At 42.5% G+C, this 18,942-nt stretch overlaps 1 protein-coding gene across 1 annotated transcript in view; it reads right to left on the reverse strand.

Moving 5' to 3' along the window:
• Window positions 1–18,942, reverse strand: part of AP1AR (adaptor related protein complex 1 associated regulatory protein) — an 87,056-nt gene that overhangs the window by 32,265 nt on the left and 35,849 nt on the right. The window contains exon 5 of the mRNA XM_069743840.1: window positions 4,547–4,643. Coding sequence (XP_069599941.1) covers window positions 4,547–4,643 — 97 coding nt within the window. The remainder of the gene's footprint in view (window positions 1–4,546; window positions 4,644–18,942) is intronic.

Here is an 18,942-nt window from a genome sequence, read left to right on the forward strand (position 1 = left end):
ATCTCATCTTGGTACCTAATGGCAGTCAGGCTACCTCTGTCGAGCACATGGAGGACTGTGCGGCCCTCCAAAGAAATTTCACCCCCACACGATTACTGACCCACTGCTAAACCGGTCATGCTGAAGAATGTTGCAGGCAGCAGATCACTCTCCACAGCATCTCCAGACTCTGTCCCGTCTGTCACATGTGCTCAGTGTGAACCTGCTTTCATCTGTGAAGAGCACAGGGCGCCAGTGGCAAGTTTGCCAATCCTGGTGTTTTGTGGCAAATGCCAAGTGTCCTGTACGGTGTTGGGCTGTGAGCACAACCCCCATCTGTGGACATCGGGCACTCAGACCACCCTCATGGAGTCAGTTTCTAACCGTTTGTGCAGACACATGCACATATGTGGCCTGCTAGAGGTCATTTTGCTGGGCTCTGGCAGTGCTCCTCCTGTTCCTCCTTGCACAAAGGCTGAGGTAGCGGTCCTGCTGCTGGGTTGTTGCCCTCCTATGGCCCCCTCCACGTCTCCTGGTGTACTGGCCTGTCTCCTGGTAGCGCCTCCAGCCACTGGACACTACGCTGATAGGCACAGCAAACCTTCTTGCCACAGCTCGCATTGATGTGCCATCTTATGCTACCACAAGTTTGAAACCACAACCAACATTCAAAAGTGACCAAAACATCAGCCAAGCATTGGTACTGAGATGTGGTCTGTGGTCCCCACCTGCAGAACCACTCCTTTATTGAGTGTTGGCTATTATCAAGACACAATTTCCATCTGTTGTCTATTCCATTTGCACAACAGCATGTTAAATTGATTGTCAACAGTGTTGCTTCCTAAGTGGACAGTTTCATTTTACAGAAGCTTGATTTGCTTGGAGATATCTTCCGTTGTTTAAGTGTTCCCTTTATTTTTTTGAGCAATATAGATTATACTATATACGGTAATTGTCTAAGGGTCACATCCGTCTGTCTGTCTGTCACGGAAATCCCGCGTCGCTGATTGGTCGAGGCAACGGGCACATTGCGGCCGCGAATTGGACCCCCTCATCCCCTGCAGTCAGTGCCCCCACCCTTCCCCCCCCCCACCCCCAGTCAGCGCCCACATAGCGTTATCCGGACTGCCTTACACCGCGGCATAACGCTGTATAAGGCAGTCCGTTAACGCTGCCATTAACTCTCTGTGTGACCAATTTTTTACTATTGATTCTGGGGCATTCTGGAGCGGCGCGAGGAGCGGGAAAGGCCTGGGCTGGATCCGGGGGCCGGAGGGTGAGTATATAACTATTTTTTATTTTAATTCTTTTTTGAAATTTTTTTTTAACAGGGATATGGTGCCCACATTGCTATATACTGCGTGGGCTGTGTTATATACTGTGTGGGCTGTGCAATATAATACGTGGCTGTGCAATATAATACATGGCTGTGCTATATACTGCGTGGGCTGTGTTATATACTGTGTCGGCTCTGCAATATACTGCGTCGGCTGTGCAATATACTACATGGCTGTGCTATACACTGCGTGGGCTGTGTTATATACTGCATCGGCTCTGCAATATACTGCGTGGCTGTGCTATATACTACGTGGGCTGTGTAATATACTACGTGGCTGTGCTATATACTACTTGGCTGTGCTATATACTATGTGGGACTACGTGGCTGTTATATACTGCATGGGCTGTGTAATATACTGCATGGGCTGTGCTATATACTGCGTCAGTTCTGCAATATACTGCATCAGCTGTGCAATATACTACATGGCTGTGCAATATATTACGTGGCTGTGCAATATACTTCGAGGCTGTGCAATATACTACTTGGCTGTGCTATATACTACGAGGGACTACGTGGGCTGTGTTATATACTGCATGGGCTGTGTTATATACTACGTCGCTGTGCTATATACTACGTCGGCTGTGCAATATACTACGTGGGCTGTGCTATATACTACGTGGGCTGTGCTATATACTACGTGGCTGTGCTATATACTACGTGGGCTGTGTAATATACTACGTGGGCTGTGCTATATACTATGTGGGACTACGTGGCTGTTATATACTGCATGGGCTGTGTTATATACTACGTTGCTGTGCTATATACTACGTGGGCTGTGCTATACACTACTTGGCTGTGCTATATACTATGTGGCTGTGCTATATACTACGTGGCTGTGCAACATACTACGTGGGCTGTGCAACATACTACGTGGGCTGTGCAACATACTACGTGGGCTGTGCAACATACTACGTGGGCTGTGCAATATACTACGTGGGCTGTGCAACATACTACGTGGGCTGTGCAACATACTACGTGGGCTGTGCAACATACTACGTGGGCTGTGCAACATACTACGTGGGCTGTGCTACATACTACATGGCTGTGCAATATGCTATGTGGGCTGTTATACACTACGTGGGCTGTTATATACTACGTGGCTGTGTTATATGCTATGTGGGCTGCTATATACTACGTGAGCTGTGTTATATACTACGTGGCTGTGTTATATGCTATGTGGGCTGCTATATACTACAACGCTGTGCTATATACTACGTGGCTGTGCTATATACTACGTCGCTGTGCTATATACTACGTGGCTGTGCTATATACTATGTGGCCGACTGCGAATAATCAGCGAAAGGCGCATTACGGCGACAAATTGGAGCGGGATTTCAACCACGCTTCGCTAATTGGTTGCGCCCGGCCAGCTGAATTCTGTGTATTCATTGTATTATTCTAAAATCTTCATAAATAAACTACATATATATTCTAGAATACCCGATGCGTTAGAATCGGGCCACCATCTAGTGTATATATATATATATACACATATTAAACTATGTTATAGGGGTTGTCCATAGATTGAGATATGAGCTCTGCTCAGAGACTGGTTGCTCCCCATTACTGCAGCTCCTATCCCTTCTTGTATAGAGTTATACTGTTCTGCTCACACATGTCAGACACCCACTGATCTGATATTAGTGACCTATTCTGAGGATAAGTCAACAGTATCATAGTATTGAACAATCACTTTACGTTCAATCAAGACCACCAGGATGTTATGGGAAAATTAACACTGAATAATGAAACCAAAAGGTTATTCCCAGCCGTGAAGCATGCTGGGGGCAGCATTATTATTAGGGGCTGCTTTCCTGTCTCTGGACACAATTCATTTAAACCCAAATATTTCCAGGAATAATGTAAGGGCAGCTGTCCATGATCTCAAGCTGAAGAGACGTTAGTTAATGTAACCAGACAATGAATCAACATACAAGTAAATCATCTTATGCACTCTTGAAGATTTCTTATTTTGAAATGTCCAAGTGATAGTCTTGACCATAACCTTATTGAGATAATGGGACATAACCTGAATAGGGATGTGCACACCAGGCATGCAGATCTATCGATGAACTGAAGCATATACAGGGAGGAATGGTCAAATGTATGTAGAGCGTATCTTGTTTGTAGTTACAGGAAATATTTGGAGGAGGTGATTGCTGCTTACAGGGATCTAAAGGTAATTCAGTGTTCACTTACATTTACTTCCTGCAATATGGAAGTTAATTTTGCCATGCTCAATAAAGACACATACAACGGTTTGTGCAGTATTAGTCTAGTCAGACCACGTTATGTTAGAAATCTATGCAGAATTAAAGGGAATTTTAAAGGGTTCACTTACTTTTCTTCTTGCAATTGTTCAACTCTGGAGCAGAAGAAAAAACACCTTCTGTGGGGTAACTATGCGTTTCCAGCTATAGGAAAGGCAGTTTCCTGTTTCAAGATACCCGTAAATAAAGAGTAGTTCTGGTTTGCAAACATCGCTGCTGGACCTTATCTCTGCTCTTGTGGATGAAGTAATGCCAAATCTCAATCATCTTTCAAAATCTAATAGAAAGACTTCCCCAAAAATGGAGAGAAGCCAGGAGGAAACTATACATGAACCGCTAAAGCTCATTTGAAATAATGCACAATGTAATATAAGGTACTATACAAGTCACCTTGTCATGTATGATCCATGTATGTATGTATGTATGTATGTATGTATGTATGTATGTATGTATGTATGTATGTATATATATATATATATATATATATATATATATATATATATATATACACACACACACACACACCACATCAGACTCTCGCCTACCATCGAAACCTTCAAAAAGAACCTGAAGACCTACCTCTTCCGACAAGCCTACAACCTGCAGTAACCACCGACCAAACTGCTGCATGACCAGCTCTACCCTCACCTACTGTATCCTCACCCATCCCTTGTAGATTGTGAGCCTTCGCGGGCAGGGTCCTCTCTCCTCCTGTACCTGTTATGACTTGTATTGTTTAAGATTATTGTACTTGTTTTTATTATGTATACCCCTCCTCACATGTAAAGCGCCATGGAATAAATGGCGCTATAATAATAAATAATAATAATATATATATATATATGATCAGTATTATAAGGCCCTCCATATATGATCAGTGTTATCAAGTCAGTACCAAGTAATGTGTCCATTTGTTTAAATAGACGCGATGCAGAAGTAAAATAGTCATTATCATTACCTCATTCTGTATCTTGACATCGTCCACTTTCTGACGCTCAGTAATGGAATTGTAGTGTCTTTCCTTCAGGTCAGATATTTCTTCCTCGCTTAAGGGTCTATTAAAAAAGTAAATTAAATCTTTAGCCAGTGGCTCCATCTGGTCACATTACCTAATTAAACTTTATAGAATAAATAGCAATGTTCAGAAGATCCTTTACTGCAATTTTGCAGAAGCTGTATTTTCTATTTTGGTAAGACCATGTGTGATGTGAATAAAACGAAATTAAATCTAAGGCCACGTGCACACGTTCAGTATTTGGTGAGTTTTTTACCTCAGTATTTGGTGAGTTTTTTACCTCAGTATTTGTAAGCCAAAAACCAGGAAGAAAAGTATAATAGAAATACATCACCACTTCTGCATTTTCACCTATCCCTGATTTTGGCTTACAAATATTGAAGTTAAAAACTCACTAAATACTGAATTTACATGGAACTCCAGAAAAAAAAAAACCACGTAGGCTCCCCCTATAAATTCAAACCAATAAAGACTAAAATAGACAGCTGTGGGTTGATATTAATAGCCTGGGAAGGGGTCAGAAATATTGCCCCTTCCCCCCCCAGGCTACCAACATCAGCCGTCAGCCGCCCCAGAAATGGCGCATCCATAAGATTTGGCGCTTAGCCTCGCTCTTCCCACTTGCCCTGGTGTGATGGCAAGTGGGGCGATATTTGTGGAGTTGATGTCACCTTTGTATTGTCAGCTGACATGAAGCCCAGGGGTTAGTAATGGAGAGGTGTCTATAAGACTCCCCATTACTAACCCCATAGTAGTACGGAAAGAAACACACAGCAAGAATAACATCCTTTATTTAAAATAAAAATAAACACCCTGTTTTATATATTAATTTAAAATAAAAAACAAAGTTATACTCTCGCCTTATGCTTATTCCATTGAGCCCTTATGCCCGGTGAAAGACAGAAAACAATAAACAACCATAATAATCACCTTATGCTTAATCCAATGAAAAACTTGTCCCTTGTAAAACAAAAACAGCCACCATATCCCTCACCTGTCCGAAGTGAAGATTAGCAATACTGTCCAACGCCATAGTCCATCTCTGCGGTATCTGGTTTACAACCTGAAAACCATGAGACAATGATGTGCTGCAAGCACAGCTTCAGTGACGAGTGGTGGCGTCATAGAGGTTACCACTGGTCACAGAAGGTGCATTCCCAGGCTCACTTCACTCTGAGCGGACTGATGAACTGTGGTGACCTCAATGAGATCACTGAGAGATTCATGAGAAAATTCTCACTGCGATCTCATTGTAGTCACAGCAGTTCACCGTGCAGCTCACCGTAAACTGCGCCGGCAGCAGCTCATTGTGTCCTGCTTTTCAGCGTGAACGAACACATCATGGCACCGTTCATGTTAAAAATGAGAGATCGCAGAAATGGATTATGGGGTGGGACAGTATGGATTATCTTCACATCGGACAAGTGAGGGATATGGTTGTTTTGTTTTTGTTTTTTTACAGGGGAAATGGGAGTACAACTTTAAATAAAAGTCTAAAACAGGGTGTTTTATTTTATTTCAAAAAAAGGATTACCGTATATTCTTGCGGTGTGTTTATTTCATTACTTAGTATGGAGGTAGTAATGGGATACAATACAAAGGTTACATCAACCCCAACCCTATTATCCCACTTGCTACCTCCACAGAGCGAGTGGAAAGAGCGAAGTTAAGCACCAGATTTGGTGCATCTTATGTATGCACCATTTCTGGGGAGGCATGATGTTGGTAGTCTGGTGAGGCGGAGGGCAATATCTCTGGCCCCTTCCCACGCTATTAATATCAAACCACGGCTGTCTATTTATCCTTTGCTGGCCTGAATTTATAGGGGGAGCCTACGTCATTTTTTTCTGGGGTCCCTGTAAATTTCCCAAGAAAGACTAAGCAAACAGCTGTGAGCTGTTATCAAATAGCCTGGGAACATTATGGGATATTGTCCCTTTTCCCAGATTATTTACATTAGCCTCTAGCCGTGGGCTTTCCCTCTGCTGGTTATGAAAATTGAGCCTTTTTCAAATTTAATTCTTTATTTTACACAGGAGGGACACAGCAGGTGCTGAATACAATTTCCATCATTGTCTCCTGATTACGCTGATCTCAGCAAAAAAAACAAAGCATGAATGCAGCCTAAAATATTAAAATTCAATAACAGCACAGACACAAATACTGAAAGCTCAGAGAGTAACCACTGTTTTAATATTTAATCCATAAATCAATAATACACATAAAATTAAGCAAATTTGTTAAAAGATAAATCAGCTTCTTTATCCTCCTCCTGTATTTAAAAGGGTATTCCCATCTCCAAGATCATATTCCAATATGTAGGAGGTGTAGTAATAATAATAATGTGCACAGAGCAGAAAAACGGCACCGCTGTGACACCGCTTATGCGTCAGTTTTGGAAAACCTGATTATATCTTGCCCCTAGGGTCGCGGGTGCTTACTGTGAGGAAAAACAATTCAGGTGATGTCCATGAGCAAGAAAAAAAAAAAAAGGGGTAGCACTCACCATTCCAAGTTCTTTATATTGGTTCATGTTAAAACATGCAAGCAGGAAGGCATTCTCGTTTGGTGCATGGCGGACGACGGCCATTTTGCACCTCGTCCGCTTCAACGGTTTCTCCGTTGTACCAGATGAATGCCTTCCTGCTTGCATGTTTTAACATGGACCAATAAAAAGAACTTTTAAATGGAATGGTGAGTGCCACTCCTTTTTTATTGCTCATGGGTATAATAGCAAACACCTCCAATTAGAAATGCAGTATTGTGATTCGTGGGCTCTCTCTCATGTGCAGGCATTGCAGGACCTTAGGAATCCATGGTTACGACCATTGATAAAGTGAGTCAGTTAGCTAGTTGCGTCAGGTTGTAACCATGGATACCTAAGGTCCTGCAATGCCTGCACATGAGGAAAGAGACATAGCGAACCAGAAAAACTATAATACATTTCTAATTGGAGGCATTTGCCAATATTATTACACCTATTACATATTGGGATAGGATCTTTGAGATGGGAATACCCCTTTAATGAAGACAAAGGTTTCCATTACTGAGATAAGAGTTTATCAGTTTGTGCTTTTAAAATTGTATGGAGGGGGATTAGCTGAAGGCAGACATTCTGGTGAAAGTTCACCAACTGTCACCTCCTACCTACATAATGGAAGCATTTATTCACTAAATACAAATTTTACCGTCAATGGAGAATTTTGAGAATGGTTAATCAGTTCTGAGGGATAACGAAGCAGATTCTTCTGATAATATATATTACAAAGGTTTTTTTATTTTCAAGTGCACTATTGATTTATGGTGGGAAAATGTAATTACAACGATGGTTGTGAAAATCCGTTAAATTGGTTTTGAGTTTTTTGGTAGTTATCATCTGTCTCCATAACATCCTTGTTTGGGTATTATTTGGCCTTCCCAGGATGCGAGTTTTAATTCTCAGATGGAGATCAAATTCTCCTTTTGGGATGGGACTAAGGGAGAGTCCGGACGTCTATTTTTGCCAAAGACAAATTGTTTATGGTGGTTTTTGAGATGTAGTTCAGGCGCCATAAAAGGCAGCTATATACTTCTGGCAAGTCATTGCCTTTACCAATAGTCATGCAACTATTCTGCAATCTCTTACGTGATTAGAGACCCTATAAAAAGATGGGTCTTTGTCATAATAAATGAGTATCGTTAAGGCAACCTGGTGTGTGCATCTTTGTTTGTCTTCCGATAGAAGTCCAGGTTATACCCATGCCAATCTACCTTACGGTGACCAAGAAGTCTCCCACACGGTTACCCTTTATAAAAAACATGAAAGGTTATTCACAAACACAATGGAGACCGTTAATCTAATGAACCTGCTTGACCATGAACCATCAAAATCCATCATTGACAGACACTGGGTTCTACACGTTTCTAAAATGAAGGGATCAGCAATTCCTCTTTGTAAGTGAAAAGCTCTTATACAAGAGAGAAGAACACATTAGCATCTCCCAAGGGAGACCTACAAAACCTCAACCCTGCTCCGAGCTTTGCACAGCTAGGCGCTTAAAAATGGCCAAGTAACAGATTTTCCCAGGATCCTCAGCTAACCTACAAATACCTAGCAGAACAAAGATTGTGAGGGAAGCCTGAAACACTCAGCCCTGCTAGAACCATTACGTGAAGTTCCCATGATGAGTTTGTGATGCTGCTATTTTCACTATGCCAAATACTCAGCGCCTTCTAGTTCCAACAAAGTGGATGGGATATAGAGAAGTCTCATGCCCACTGTGGGCTTTTCACTCAGGGTAAACTGAACTGCTGTGCGTTTATGAAATCCGCCTTATGTCACAGCCAAATACCAGGCAGTATAAACTAGAAATCCACTGTATTTAACATTTTGACACACCAAAAATGAAAAGCTGCAGTGTCAAAAACGTGATAAAAACGCACTGAAAAAAAAAAAGGCAAGTATCCGAATTTACTTACATGCACAACATCCAAAGTCACCAAATACTTGAGTATGTGCGGCACAACATTTATCAACCAAAAACGACAACTCTTGGGAGGAAAAATGCTGAGAAATTTGTGACACACTGTTTTGACACGTTTTGCTCCCATTCATTTGAATGAATGAATGAAAAACGCTGCAAAAAAAAACTGAAGGAACTGACATGCTGCAGATGTGAAACATCTTCACATCTGTAAGGGAAAAATAAGCAGCAGATGCACGAGACTTCAGAAATCGCAAAAAAAGGGGGGCAAAACTGTAATGTGTGCACATACCCAAAGGGTAAGTTCATACAGGGTGTTTTTGCTGCATTTTTTTTCTGCAGTAAAACCTAATCATCTTGGCGGGAAAGAAGCTGCGCCAAAAATGCAGGTTTAGGTGCGTTTTTTCATGTGTTTTTTTTCCTCTTTGTGCATGCCAATAAAGTTGAGCACACACACAGATAAAAAAAAAACAACTTCCTGTAGATAGAATAGATACGTTACCTGTGGTATCCTCTTCCCTGTCATTTTCCCACGGTCCAGAGGTTACCTGAGGTCAGGCTGTGAGGGAGCGCAGGCTCGGTGACGTCACCGCTAGTTACTGCGCCTGCTCCGTCTCATTCATTCCCCAGTAGCTTACGGAGGGGAGCAGTCGCATTAGCAGCCCTCCCGGTTGTAAGCTTTATCTCCGCCAGATGCTACGTGGGACACTCGTTATATCGGACTATAACGGATCAGGGAGTATACTTTTGCTTTTTTATCTTATTTTTATTACAGGAGATCGAAGGCTTCGCTTTGGAATGGCAGAACAATAAAAAGATTGCAAAACTGTGTGGTGTTTTAGTTGACATTAACCCCTTATTACCTGGCTTGCCACAGCTACAGGGCAAGTGGGAAGAGCCGGGCACCAGAATTGGTGCATCCAATAGATGTGCCTTTTCTGGGCGGCTGCGGACTGCTATTTTTAGGCTGGAGGGGGGCAATATCCATGGCCAATTATCAGCCTGAGAATACCAGCCCCCAGCTGTGAGCTTTAGCAAGGCTGGTTGTCAAAAATGGGGGGGACCCCACGCCGTTTATCTTTTAAATTATTTATTTAAATAATTTTAAAAAAGCATGAGGACCCCTCTATTCTTGATAACTAAGCCTGCTCAAGCTGACTGCTGAGGGTTGCAGCCCCCAGCTGTGAGTTTCGTCTGGCTGGTTATCAAAATTAGAGGGGAACACACGCCGTTTTTTTTTTATTATTATTTATTTATAGCGCAGGAGCGGCAGATGAAAACTCCCATCCGCCGCTCCTGCCGTCACTGTAATTAGTGGCTGTAGGTGTCAGATGGTGGGATCAGTTATCCCATCAGCTGACACCAGTGACCGGAGGTAAAGTTTACCCAACAGATCACAGCTGAGCGGTCCCACTGTTTTCTGACAGCGGGGAGCCGCAGCTCTGTGACCTGCGGGGAGGATTTCCCCGCTGATCAGAAGAGGTGTTTGCCTCGCTGTCATGCATATGACAGCGTGTCAAAAACTAATGTCGGACCCCCCATTCAAGTGAATGGGGAGGGGGTCTGCTGCTGGATGACAGGCTGCATCATGTAACCTGTCATCTAGATGTAGTAGAGCCGAATGTGACACCACACCCGGCTCTCCTTGACTTTTCTGCAGCAAATACGCTGCAAGAAAAGTCAACCTAGCGTATTTGCAGCGTTTTTTCACCACCCATTCAAGTTAATGGGTGAAAAACGCTGAAAAAAGCTTGAAAAGTGAAAATGCTTCAAAGAACAAAATACTGTCCACACAAAAACCCAATGTGTGTGCATGAGATTTCTGAAATTTCATAGGCTTTGCTGGTACTGTAAAAATTAGCAAAAAGACACAGCAAAAAAAAAAAAACCGCCCAGTGTGAACTTACCCTTATAATGGAAGCAGTTTATATTGTGACACCTGGTAAGAGATCGGATTTAATATGGGCCTGTATATAAGCGTTGTATATCTATTATACCAGATGTTCACTTTTTGGTGTCTGACTATCTGGATATTAAGAGGGAGGCAGCTGTGATGAATCCAGATGTCCTCTACCAGCATCACAAGAGAACTCCTCCTTCCCTCCGTTATCTCATTATAATTCTGGTAGTAGCTGATGGCAGCTGCAGGAAAGTCAAAACATGATCCATGGAGGAATTTCTGATAATTCGATTCTCTAACGCAATGCTCCTCAATCTATGAGGGAGGCAGTTTTGACAGGTGTAATTATGTTAAGTGCATGCCTCGTTCCGTCTGAATTCACATTGTACTTGTTTTGCAGTGGGTTCAGAAGACATATGAAAAGCAAATGATTATTATTTTTTTTTTATTTTGGCAAAACTTTTGACCAATTTGGGTGACACCAAAGAACAGTTGAGATAGGTTTGAGAAACCTGGGAACAGCAAAATAATTAAAGTCCCAATAAAAGTCCAAAATATTTCACATATAAAGTCTCTATATCAAATTACAGTGGAGCTGATCCTACCAGAAAGTCTAGCAGGAACTCCACAACAGACAAAATAAACTAATGAAATTAGGTCTGATTAACAGTATCACAGTTGGAATGGTGTCATTAACTTTTTCTAAATTCTAAACAGCAATTAGGAAACTTACTAAATAGCATAGGATAGTCAGCACATGAATATAATCCAATTGCAGAAAAAACATATGCTATGCATCCTGGCTAACTCTGGGCTTCGCTCTTATGGCTCTTTCGAGGGACATCCCCAATTATGTACTGATTATTTATTATGCTTACGCTATATAAGCAATCTTATTCCGCGGCGTTTTATATACATTATCATGAATGTCCCCATTGGGGCTCGCAATCTAAATTCAGTATGTCTGGAGTATTGATGTGCAGACTACGATCCTATGCTCTTTTCTTAGTATGCTAATTGGGCTTCAGAATAAAAAAAATGTTGTAAATGGATTTACACTGTTTTGGCTTCTCTAATTTATAGAGTCATGTAGTTTATTTGGCGATGAGAACAACCACCAAGTGTAAATGCGGTAATCCTACATTTATCCTAATGGATGCTGCCTGATTAAAAGAACAGCTTCAGTACAGTACAATACAAAACGACAGAGGTCTGCGAGGTTTTCGGGACTCCATTTAGACTAAAAGAAAAAAAAGAGGTTAGGTGTTAGCCAGCTGGAAAAAAAAAACAAGATAATCTTATAGTTATTATACATTTTAATGGCTAACAAAGATAAAATAAATTATGTTACAAAGCAAGATTTAGAGACTATTGGGCATAGTATAAAAGTATCTGAAAAAGCACAAATATATGCACAAACAAAAAAACAAAAAATAGAGGCATGGTATAATAAATGAACATTTAAATAAGCAAGCAAACTGAGCTCAGAGATGAATCCTTAATTGGATTAGATTAGTGGTGTGAAAGTTTTATAGTCCCAATATCCAAGTAAGATCAGAGGCCTGGTGCCCTCCCTGTCTCTGGAGCAGATTCCTCAGATTCTGTAGTCTGTTTATTTAAATGTTCTTTAACCCCTTCCCAACCTTTTGACGCAGCATATGCGTCATGAAAACCTGTGCCAATCCGACCTGTGATGCAGCATATGCGTCATGGTCGAATCGTGCTCCTGCAGATCGGGTGAAAGGGTTAATTGTAATTTCACCCGACCTGCAGGGACAGGGGGAGTTGTACTTGAGCCCAGATGGGGGGGGGGGGGGGGGGTGAGGCGTGGGTGTGGGGGGCTTCACCAAACAACCCCCCCACCCCCCGCTACGATCGCTCTGATTGGCTGTTGAAAGTGACGTTTCACTTTCAATCAGAGCAATAGTAATATTTCACCAATGAAAATTGGTGAAATATTACAATCAAGCCATGGCCGATGCTGCAATAGCATCAGCCATGGCTGGAGATTGCGATCTGCCCCCCGCCACCGATATCCTCCCCTCCGTCCTCAGTCCTGTCATTTGCTGTCCTCCGCTCCCCTAAGTCCTCCTGTCCGCTCCCCCCCTCATACTTACCGACCTCTGGTGTCCCTCCCAGTGTCCATCCGTCTCTTCCATGGGCGCCGCCATCTTCCAAAATGGCGGGCGCATGCGCCCGCCGAATCTGCCGGCCGGCAAATTCATTACAAGTACATTTTGATCGCAGTGATAGAACCTACCACAGCGATAAAAATAAAAAAATAATAAATAACCCCCCCCACCCCCCCTTTATCACCCCCATAGGTAGGGACAATAATAAAATAAAGAAAAAAAATATATATATATATTTTTTTTTTTCCCCCACTAGGGTTAGGGTTAGGGCTAGATTTAGGGTTAGAATTAGGCTATGTGCACACAGTGCGGATTTGGCTGCGGATCCGCAGCGGATTGGCCGCTGTGGATTCGTAGCAGTTTTCCATCAGGTTTGCAGTACCATGTAAACCTATGGCAAACCAAATCCGCTGTGCCCATGGTGCGGAAAATACCGCGCGGAAAGGCTGCGTTGTATTTTCCGCAGCATGTCAATTCTTTGTGCAGATTCCGCAGTGTTTAACACCTGTTCCTCAATAGGAATCCGCAGGTGAAATCCGCACAAAAAACACTGGAAATCCGCGGTAAATCCGCAGGTGAAACGCAGTGCCTTTTACCTGCGGATTTTTTAAAAAATGATACGGAAAAATCTCACTCGAAACCGTAACGTGGGCACATAGCCTTAGGGTTAGGGTTGGAATTAGAGATAGGGTTGGAATTAGGGCTAGGGTTGGAAATATGGTTAACCCCTCTGTGACCTTAGACGTACTATCCCGTCGAGGTGCCCTGGGCTTATCTGACCCTGGACGGGATAGTACGTCATAGCCGATCGGCCGCGCTCACGGGGGGAGCACGGCCGATCGCGGCCGGGTGTCAGCTGCTTATCGCAGCTGACATCCGGCACTATGTGCCAGGAGCGGTCACGGACCGCCCCCGGCACATTAACCCCTGGCACACCGCGATCAAAGATGATCGCGATGTGCCGGCGGTGCAGGGAAGCACCGCGCAGGGAGGGGGCTCCCTGCGGGCTTTCCTGAGACCCCCGCAGCAACGCGATGTGATCGCGTTGCTGCGAGGGTCTCATCTCCCTCCCTGCTCCCTCCAGCCCCGGATCCAAGATGGCGGCGGATCCGGGTCCTGCAGGGAGGGAGGTGGCTTCACAGAGCCTGCTCAGAGCAGGCACTGTGAAGGCTGCAGCGCTGCATGTCAGATCAGTGATCTGACAGAGTGCTGTGCACACTGTCAGATCACTGATCTGTGATGTCCCCCCCTGGGACAAAGTAAAAAAGTTAAAAAAAAAATTTCCAAATGTGTAAAAAAAATAAAAAAAAATATTCCAAAATAATGAAAAAAAAAAAAAATATTATTCCCATAAATACATTTCTTCATCTAAATAAAAAAAAAAAAACAATAAAAGTACACATATTTAGTATCGCCGCGTCCGTAACGACCCGACCTATAAAACTGTCCCACTAGTTAACCCCTTCAGTAAACACCGTAAGAGAAAAAAAAAAAAAACGAGGCAAAAAACAACGCTTTATTATCATACCGCCGAACAAAAAGTGGAATAACACGCGATCAAAAGGACAGATATAAATAACCATGGTACCGCTGAAAACGTCATATTGTCCCGCAAAAAACGAGCCGCCATACAGCATCATCAGCAAAAAAATAAAAAAGTTATAGTCCTGAGAATAAAGCGATGCAAAAATAATTATTTTTTCTGTAAAATAGTTTTTATCGTATAAAAGCGCCAAACCATAAAAAAATGATATAAATGAGGTATCGCTGTAATCGTACTGACCCGAAGAATAAAACTGATTTATCAATTTTACCAAACGCGGAACGGTATAAACGCCCCCCCCAATAGAAATTCATGAATAGATGGTTTTTGGTCATTCTTCCTCACAAAAATCGGAATAAAAAGCGATCAAAAAATGTCACGTGCCCAAAAATGTTTTCAATAAAAACGTCAACTCGTCCCGCAAAAAACAAGACCTCACATGACTTTGTGGACCAAAATATGGAAAAATTATAGCTCTCAAAATGTGGTATTGCAAAAAATATTTTTTGCAATAAAAAGGGTCTTTCAGTGTGTGACGGCTGCCAATCATAAAAATCCGCTAAAAAACTCGCTATAAAAGTAAATCAAACCCCCCTTCATCACCCCCTTAGTTAGGGAAAAATAAAAAAAAATGTATTTATTTCCATTTTCCCATTAGGGCTAGGGTTAGGGCTAGGGTTAGGGCTAGGGTTAGGGCTAGGGTTAGGGTTAGGGTTATGGCTAGGGTTAGGGTTAGGGCTAGGGTTAGGGCTAGGGTTAGGGCTAGGGTTAGGGCTAGGGTTAGGGCTAGGGTTAGGGCTAGGGTTAGGGCTAGGGTTAGGGCTAGGGTTAGGGTTAGGGCTAGGGTTAGGGCTAGGGTTAGGGCTACAGTTAGGGTTGGGGTTAAAGTTAGGGTTAGGGTTTAGATTACATTTACAGTTGGGAATAGGGTTGGGATTAGGGTTAGGGGTGTGTCAGGGTTAGAGGTGTGGTTAGGGTTACCGTTGGAATTAGGGTTAGGGGTGTGTTTAGATTAGGGTTTCAGTTATAATTGGGGGGTTTCCACTGTTTCGGCACATAAGGGGCTCTCCAAACACGACATGGCGTCCGATCTCAATTCCAGCCAATTCTGCGTTGAAAAAGGAAAACAGTACTCCTTCCCTTCCGAGCTCTCCTGTGTGCCCAAACAGGGGTTTACCCTCACATATGGGGTATCAGCGTACTCAGGACAAATTGGACAACAACTTCTGTGGACCAATTTCTCCTGTTACCCTTGGGAAAATACAAAACTGGGGGCTAAAAAATAATTTTTGTGGGAAAACAAAAAAATTTTTATTTTCACGGCTCTGCGTTATAAACTGTAGTGAAACACTTGGGGGTTCAAAGTTCTCACAACACATCTAGATAAGTTCATTGAGGGGTCTAGTTTCCAATATGGGGTCACTTGTGGGGGGTTTCTACTGTTTAGGTACATTAGGGGCTCTGCAAACGCAATGTGACGCCTGCAGACCATTCCATCTAAGTCTGCATTCCAAATGGCGCTCCTTCCCTTCCGCGCCCTCCCATGCGCCCAAACGGTGGTTCCCCCCCCCACATATGGGGTATCAGCGTACTCAGGACAAATTGGACAACAACTTTTGGGGTCCAATTTCTCCTGTTACCCTAGGGAAAATACAAAACTGGGGGCTAAAAAATAATTTTTGTGGGAAAAAAATTTTGTTTTATTTTTATGGCTCTGCATTATAAACTTCTGTGAAGCCCTTGGTGGGTCAAAGTGCTCACCACACATCCAGATAAGTTCCTTAGGGGGTCTACTTTCCAAAATGGTGTCACTTGTGGGGGGTTTCAATGTTTAGGCACATCAGTGGCTCTCCAAACGCAACATGGCGTCCCATCTCAATTCCTGTCAATTTTGCATTGAAAAGTCAAACGGCGCTCCTTCCCTTCCGAGCTCTCCCATGCGCCCAAACAGTGGTTTACTGCCACATATGGGGTATCAGCGTACTCAGGACAAATTGGACAACAACTTTTGGGGTCCATTTTCTCCTGTTACCCTTGGTAAAATAAAACAAATTGGAGCTGAAGTAAATTTTTTGTGTAAAAAAGTTAAATGTAACATAGTAACATAGTAACATAGTTAGTAAGGCCGAAAAAAGACATTTGTCCATCCAGTTCAGCCTATATTCCATCATAATAAATACCCAGATCTACGTCCTTCTACAGAACCTAATAATTGTATGATACAATATTGTTCTGCTCCAGGAAGACATCCAGGCCTCTCTTGAACCCCTCGACTGAGTTCGCCATCACCACCTCCTCAGGCAAGCAATTCCAGATTCTCACTGCCCTAACAGTAAAGAATCCTCTTCTATGTTGGTGGAAAAACCTTCTCTCCTCCAGACGCAAAGAATGCCCCCTTGTGCCCGTCACCTTCCTTGGTATAAACAGATCCTCAGCGAGATATTTGTATTGTCCCCTTATATACTTATACATGGTTATTAGATCGCCTCTCAGTCGTCTTTTTTCTAGACTAAATAATCCTAATTTCGCTAATCTATCTGGGTATTGTAGTTCTCCCATCCCCTTTATTAATTTTGTTGCCCTCCTTTGTACTCTCTCTAGTTCCATTATATCCTTCCTGAGCACCGGTGCCCAAAACTGGACACAGTACTCCATGTGCGGTCTAACTAGGGATTTGTACAGAGGCAGTATAATGCTCTCATCATGTGTATCCAGACCTCTTTTAATGCACCCCATGATCCTGTTTGCCTTGGCAGCTGCTGCCTGGCACTGGCTGCTCCAGGTAAGTTTATCATTAACTAGGATCCCCAAGTCCTTCTCCCTGTCAGATTTACCCAGTGGTTTCCCGTTCAGTGTGTAATGGTGATATTGATTCCCTCTTCCCATGTGTATAACCTTACATTTATCATTGTTAAACCTCATCTGCCACCTTTCAGCCCAAGTTTCCAACTTATCCAGATCCATCTGTAGCAGAATACTATCTTCTCTTGTATTAACTGCTTTACATTGTTTTGTATCATCTGCAAATATCGATATTTTACTGTGTAAACCTTCTACCAGATCATTAATGAATATGTTGACGAGAACAGGTCCCAATACTGACCCCTGCGGTACCCCACTGGTCACAGCGACCCAGTTAGAGACTATACCATTTATAACCACCCTCTGCTTTCTATCACTAAGCCAGTTACTAACCCATTTGCACACATTTTCCCCCAGACCAAGCATTCTCATTTTGTGTACCAACCTCTTGTGCGGCACGGTATCAAACGCTTTGGAAAAATCGAGATATACCACGTCCAATGACTCACCGTGGTCCAGCCTATAGCTTACCTCTTCATAAAAACTGATTAGATTGGTTTGACAGGAGCGATTTCTCATAAACCCATGCTGATATGGAGTTAAACAGTTATTCTCATTGAGATAATCCAGAATAACATCCCTCAGAAACCCTTCAAATATTTTACCAACAATAGAGGTTAGACTTACTGGCCTATAATTTCCAGGTTCACTTTTAGAGCCCTTTTTGAATATTGGCACCACATTTGCTATGCGCCAGTCCTGCGGAACAGACCCTGTCGCTATAGAGTCACTAAAAATAAGAAATAATGGTTTATCTATTACATTACTTAGTTCTCTTAGTACTCGTGGGTGTATGCCATCCGGACCCGGAGATTTATCTATTTTAATCTTATTTAGCCGGTTTCGCACCTCTTCTTGGGTTAGATTGGTGACCCTTAATATAGGGTTTTCATTGTTTCTTGGGATTTCACCTAGCATTTCATTTTCCACCGTGAATACCGTGGAGAAGAAGGTGTTTAATATGTTAGCTTTTTCCTCGTCATCTACAACCATTCTTTCCTCACTATTTTTTAAGGGGCCTACATTTTCAGTTTTTATTCTTTTACTATTGATATAGTTGAAGAACAGTTTGGGATTAGTTTTACTCTCCTTAGCAATGTGCTTCTCTGTTTCCTTTTTGGCAGCTTTAATTAGTTTTTTAGATAAAGTATTTTTCTCCCTATAGTTTTTTAGAGCTTCAATGGTGCCATCCTGCTTTAGTAGTGCAAATGCTTTCTTTTTACTGTTAATTGCCTGTCTTACTTCTTTGTTTAGCCACATTGGGTTTTTCCTATTTCTAGTCCTTTTATTCCCACAAGGTATAAACCGCTTACACTGCCTATTTAGGATGTTCTTAAACATTTCCCATTTATTATCTGTATTCTTATTTCTGAGGATATTGTCCCAGTCTACCAGATTAAGGGCATCTCTAAGCTGGTCAAACTTTGCCTTCCTAAAGT

This window comes from Ranitomeya imitator, chromosome 1 (assembly GCF_032444005.1).
Source record: "Ranitomeya imitator isolate aRanImi1 chromosome 1, aRanImi1.pri, whole genome shotgun sequence".
Classification (NCBI taxonomy): Eukaryota; Metazoa; Chordata; class Amphibia; order Anura; family Dendrobatidae; genus Ranitomeya; species Ranitomeya imitator.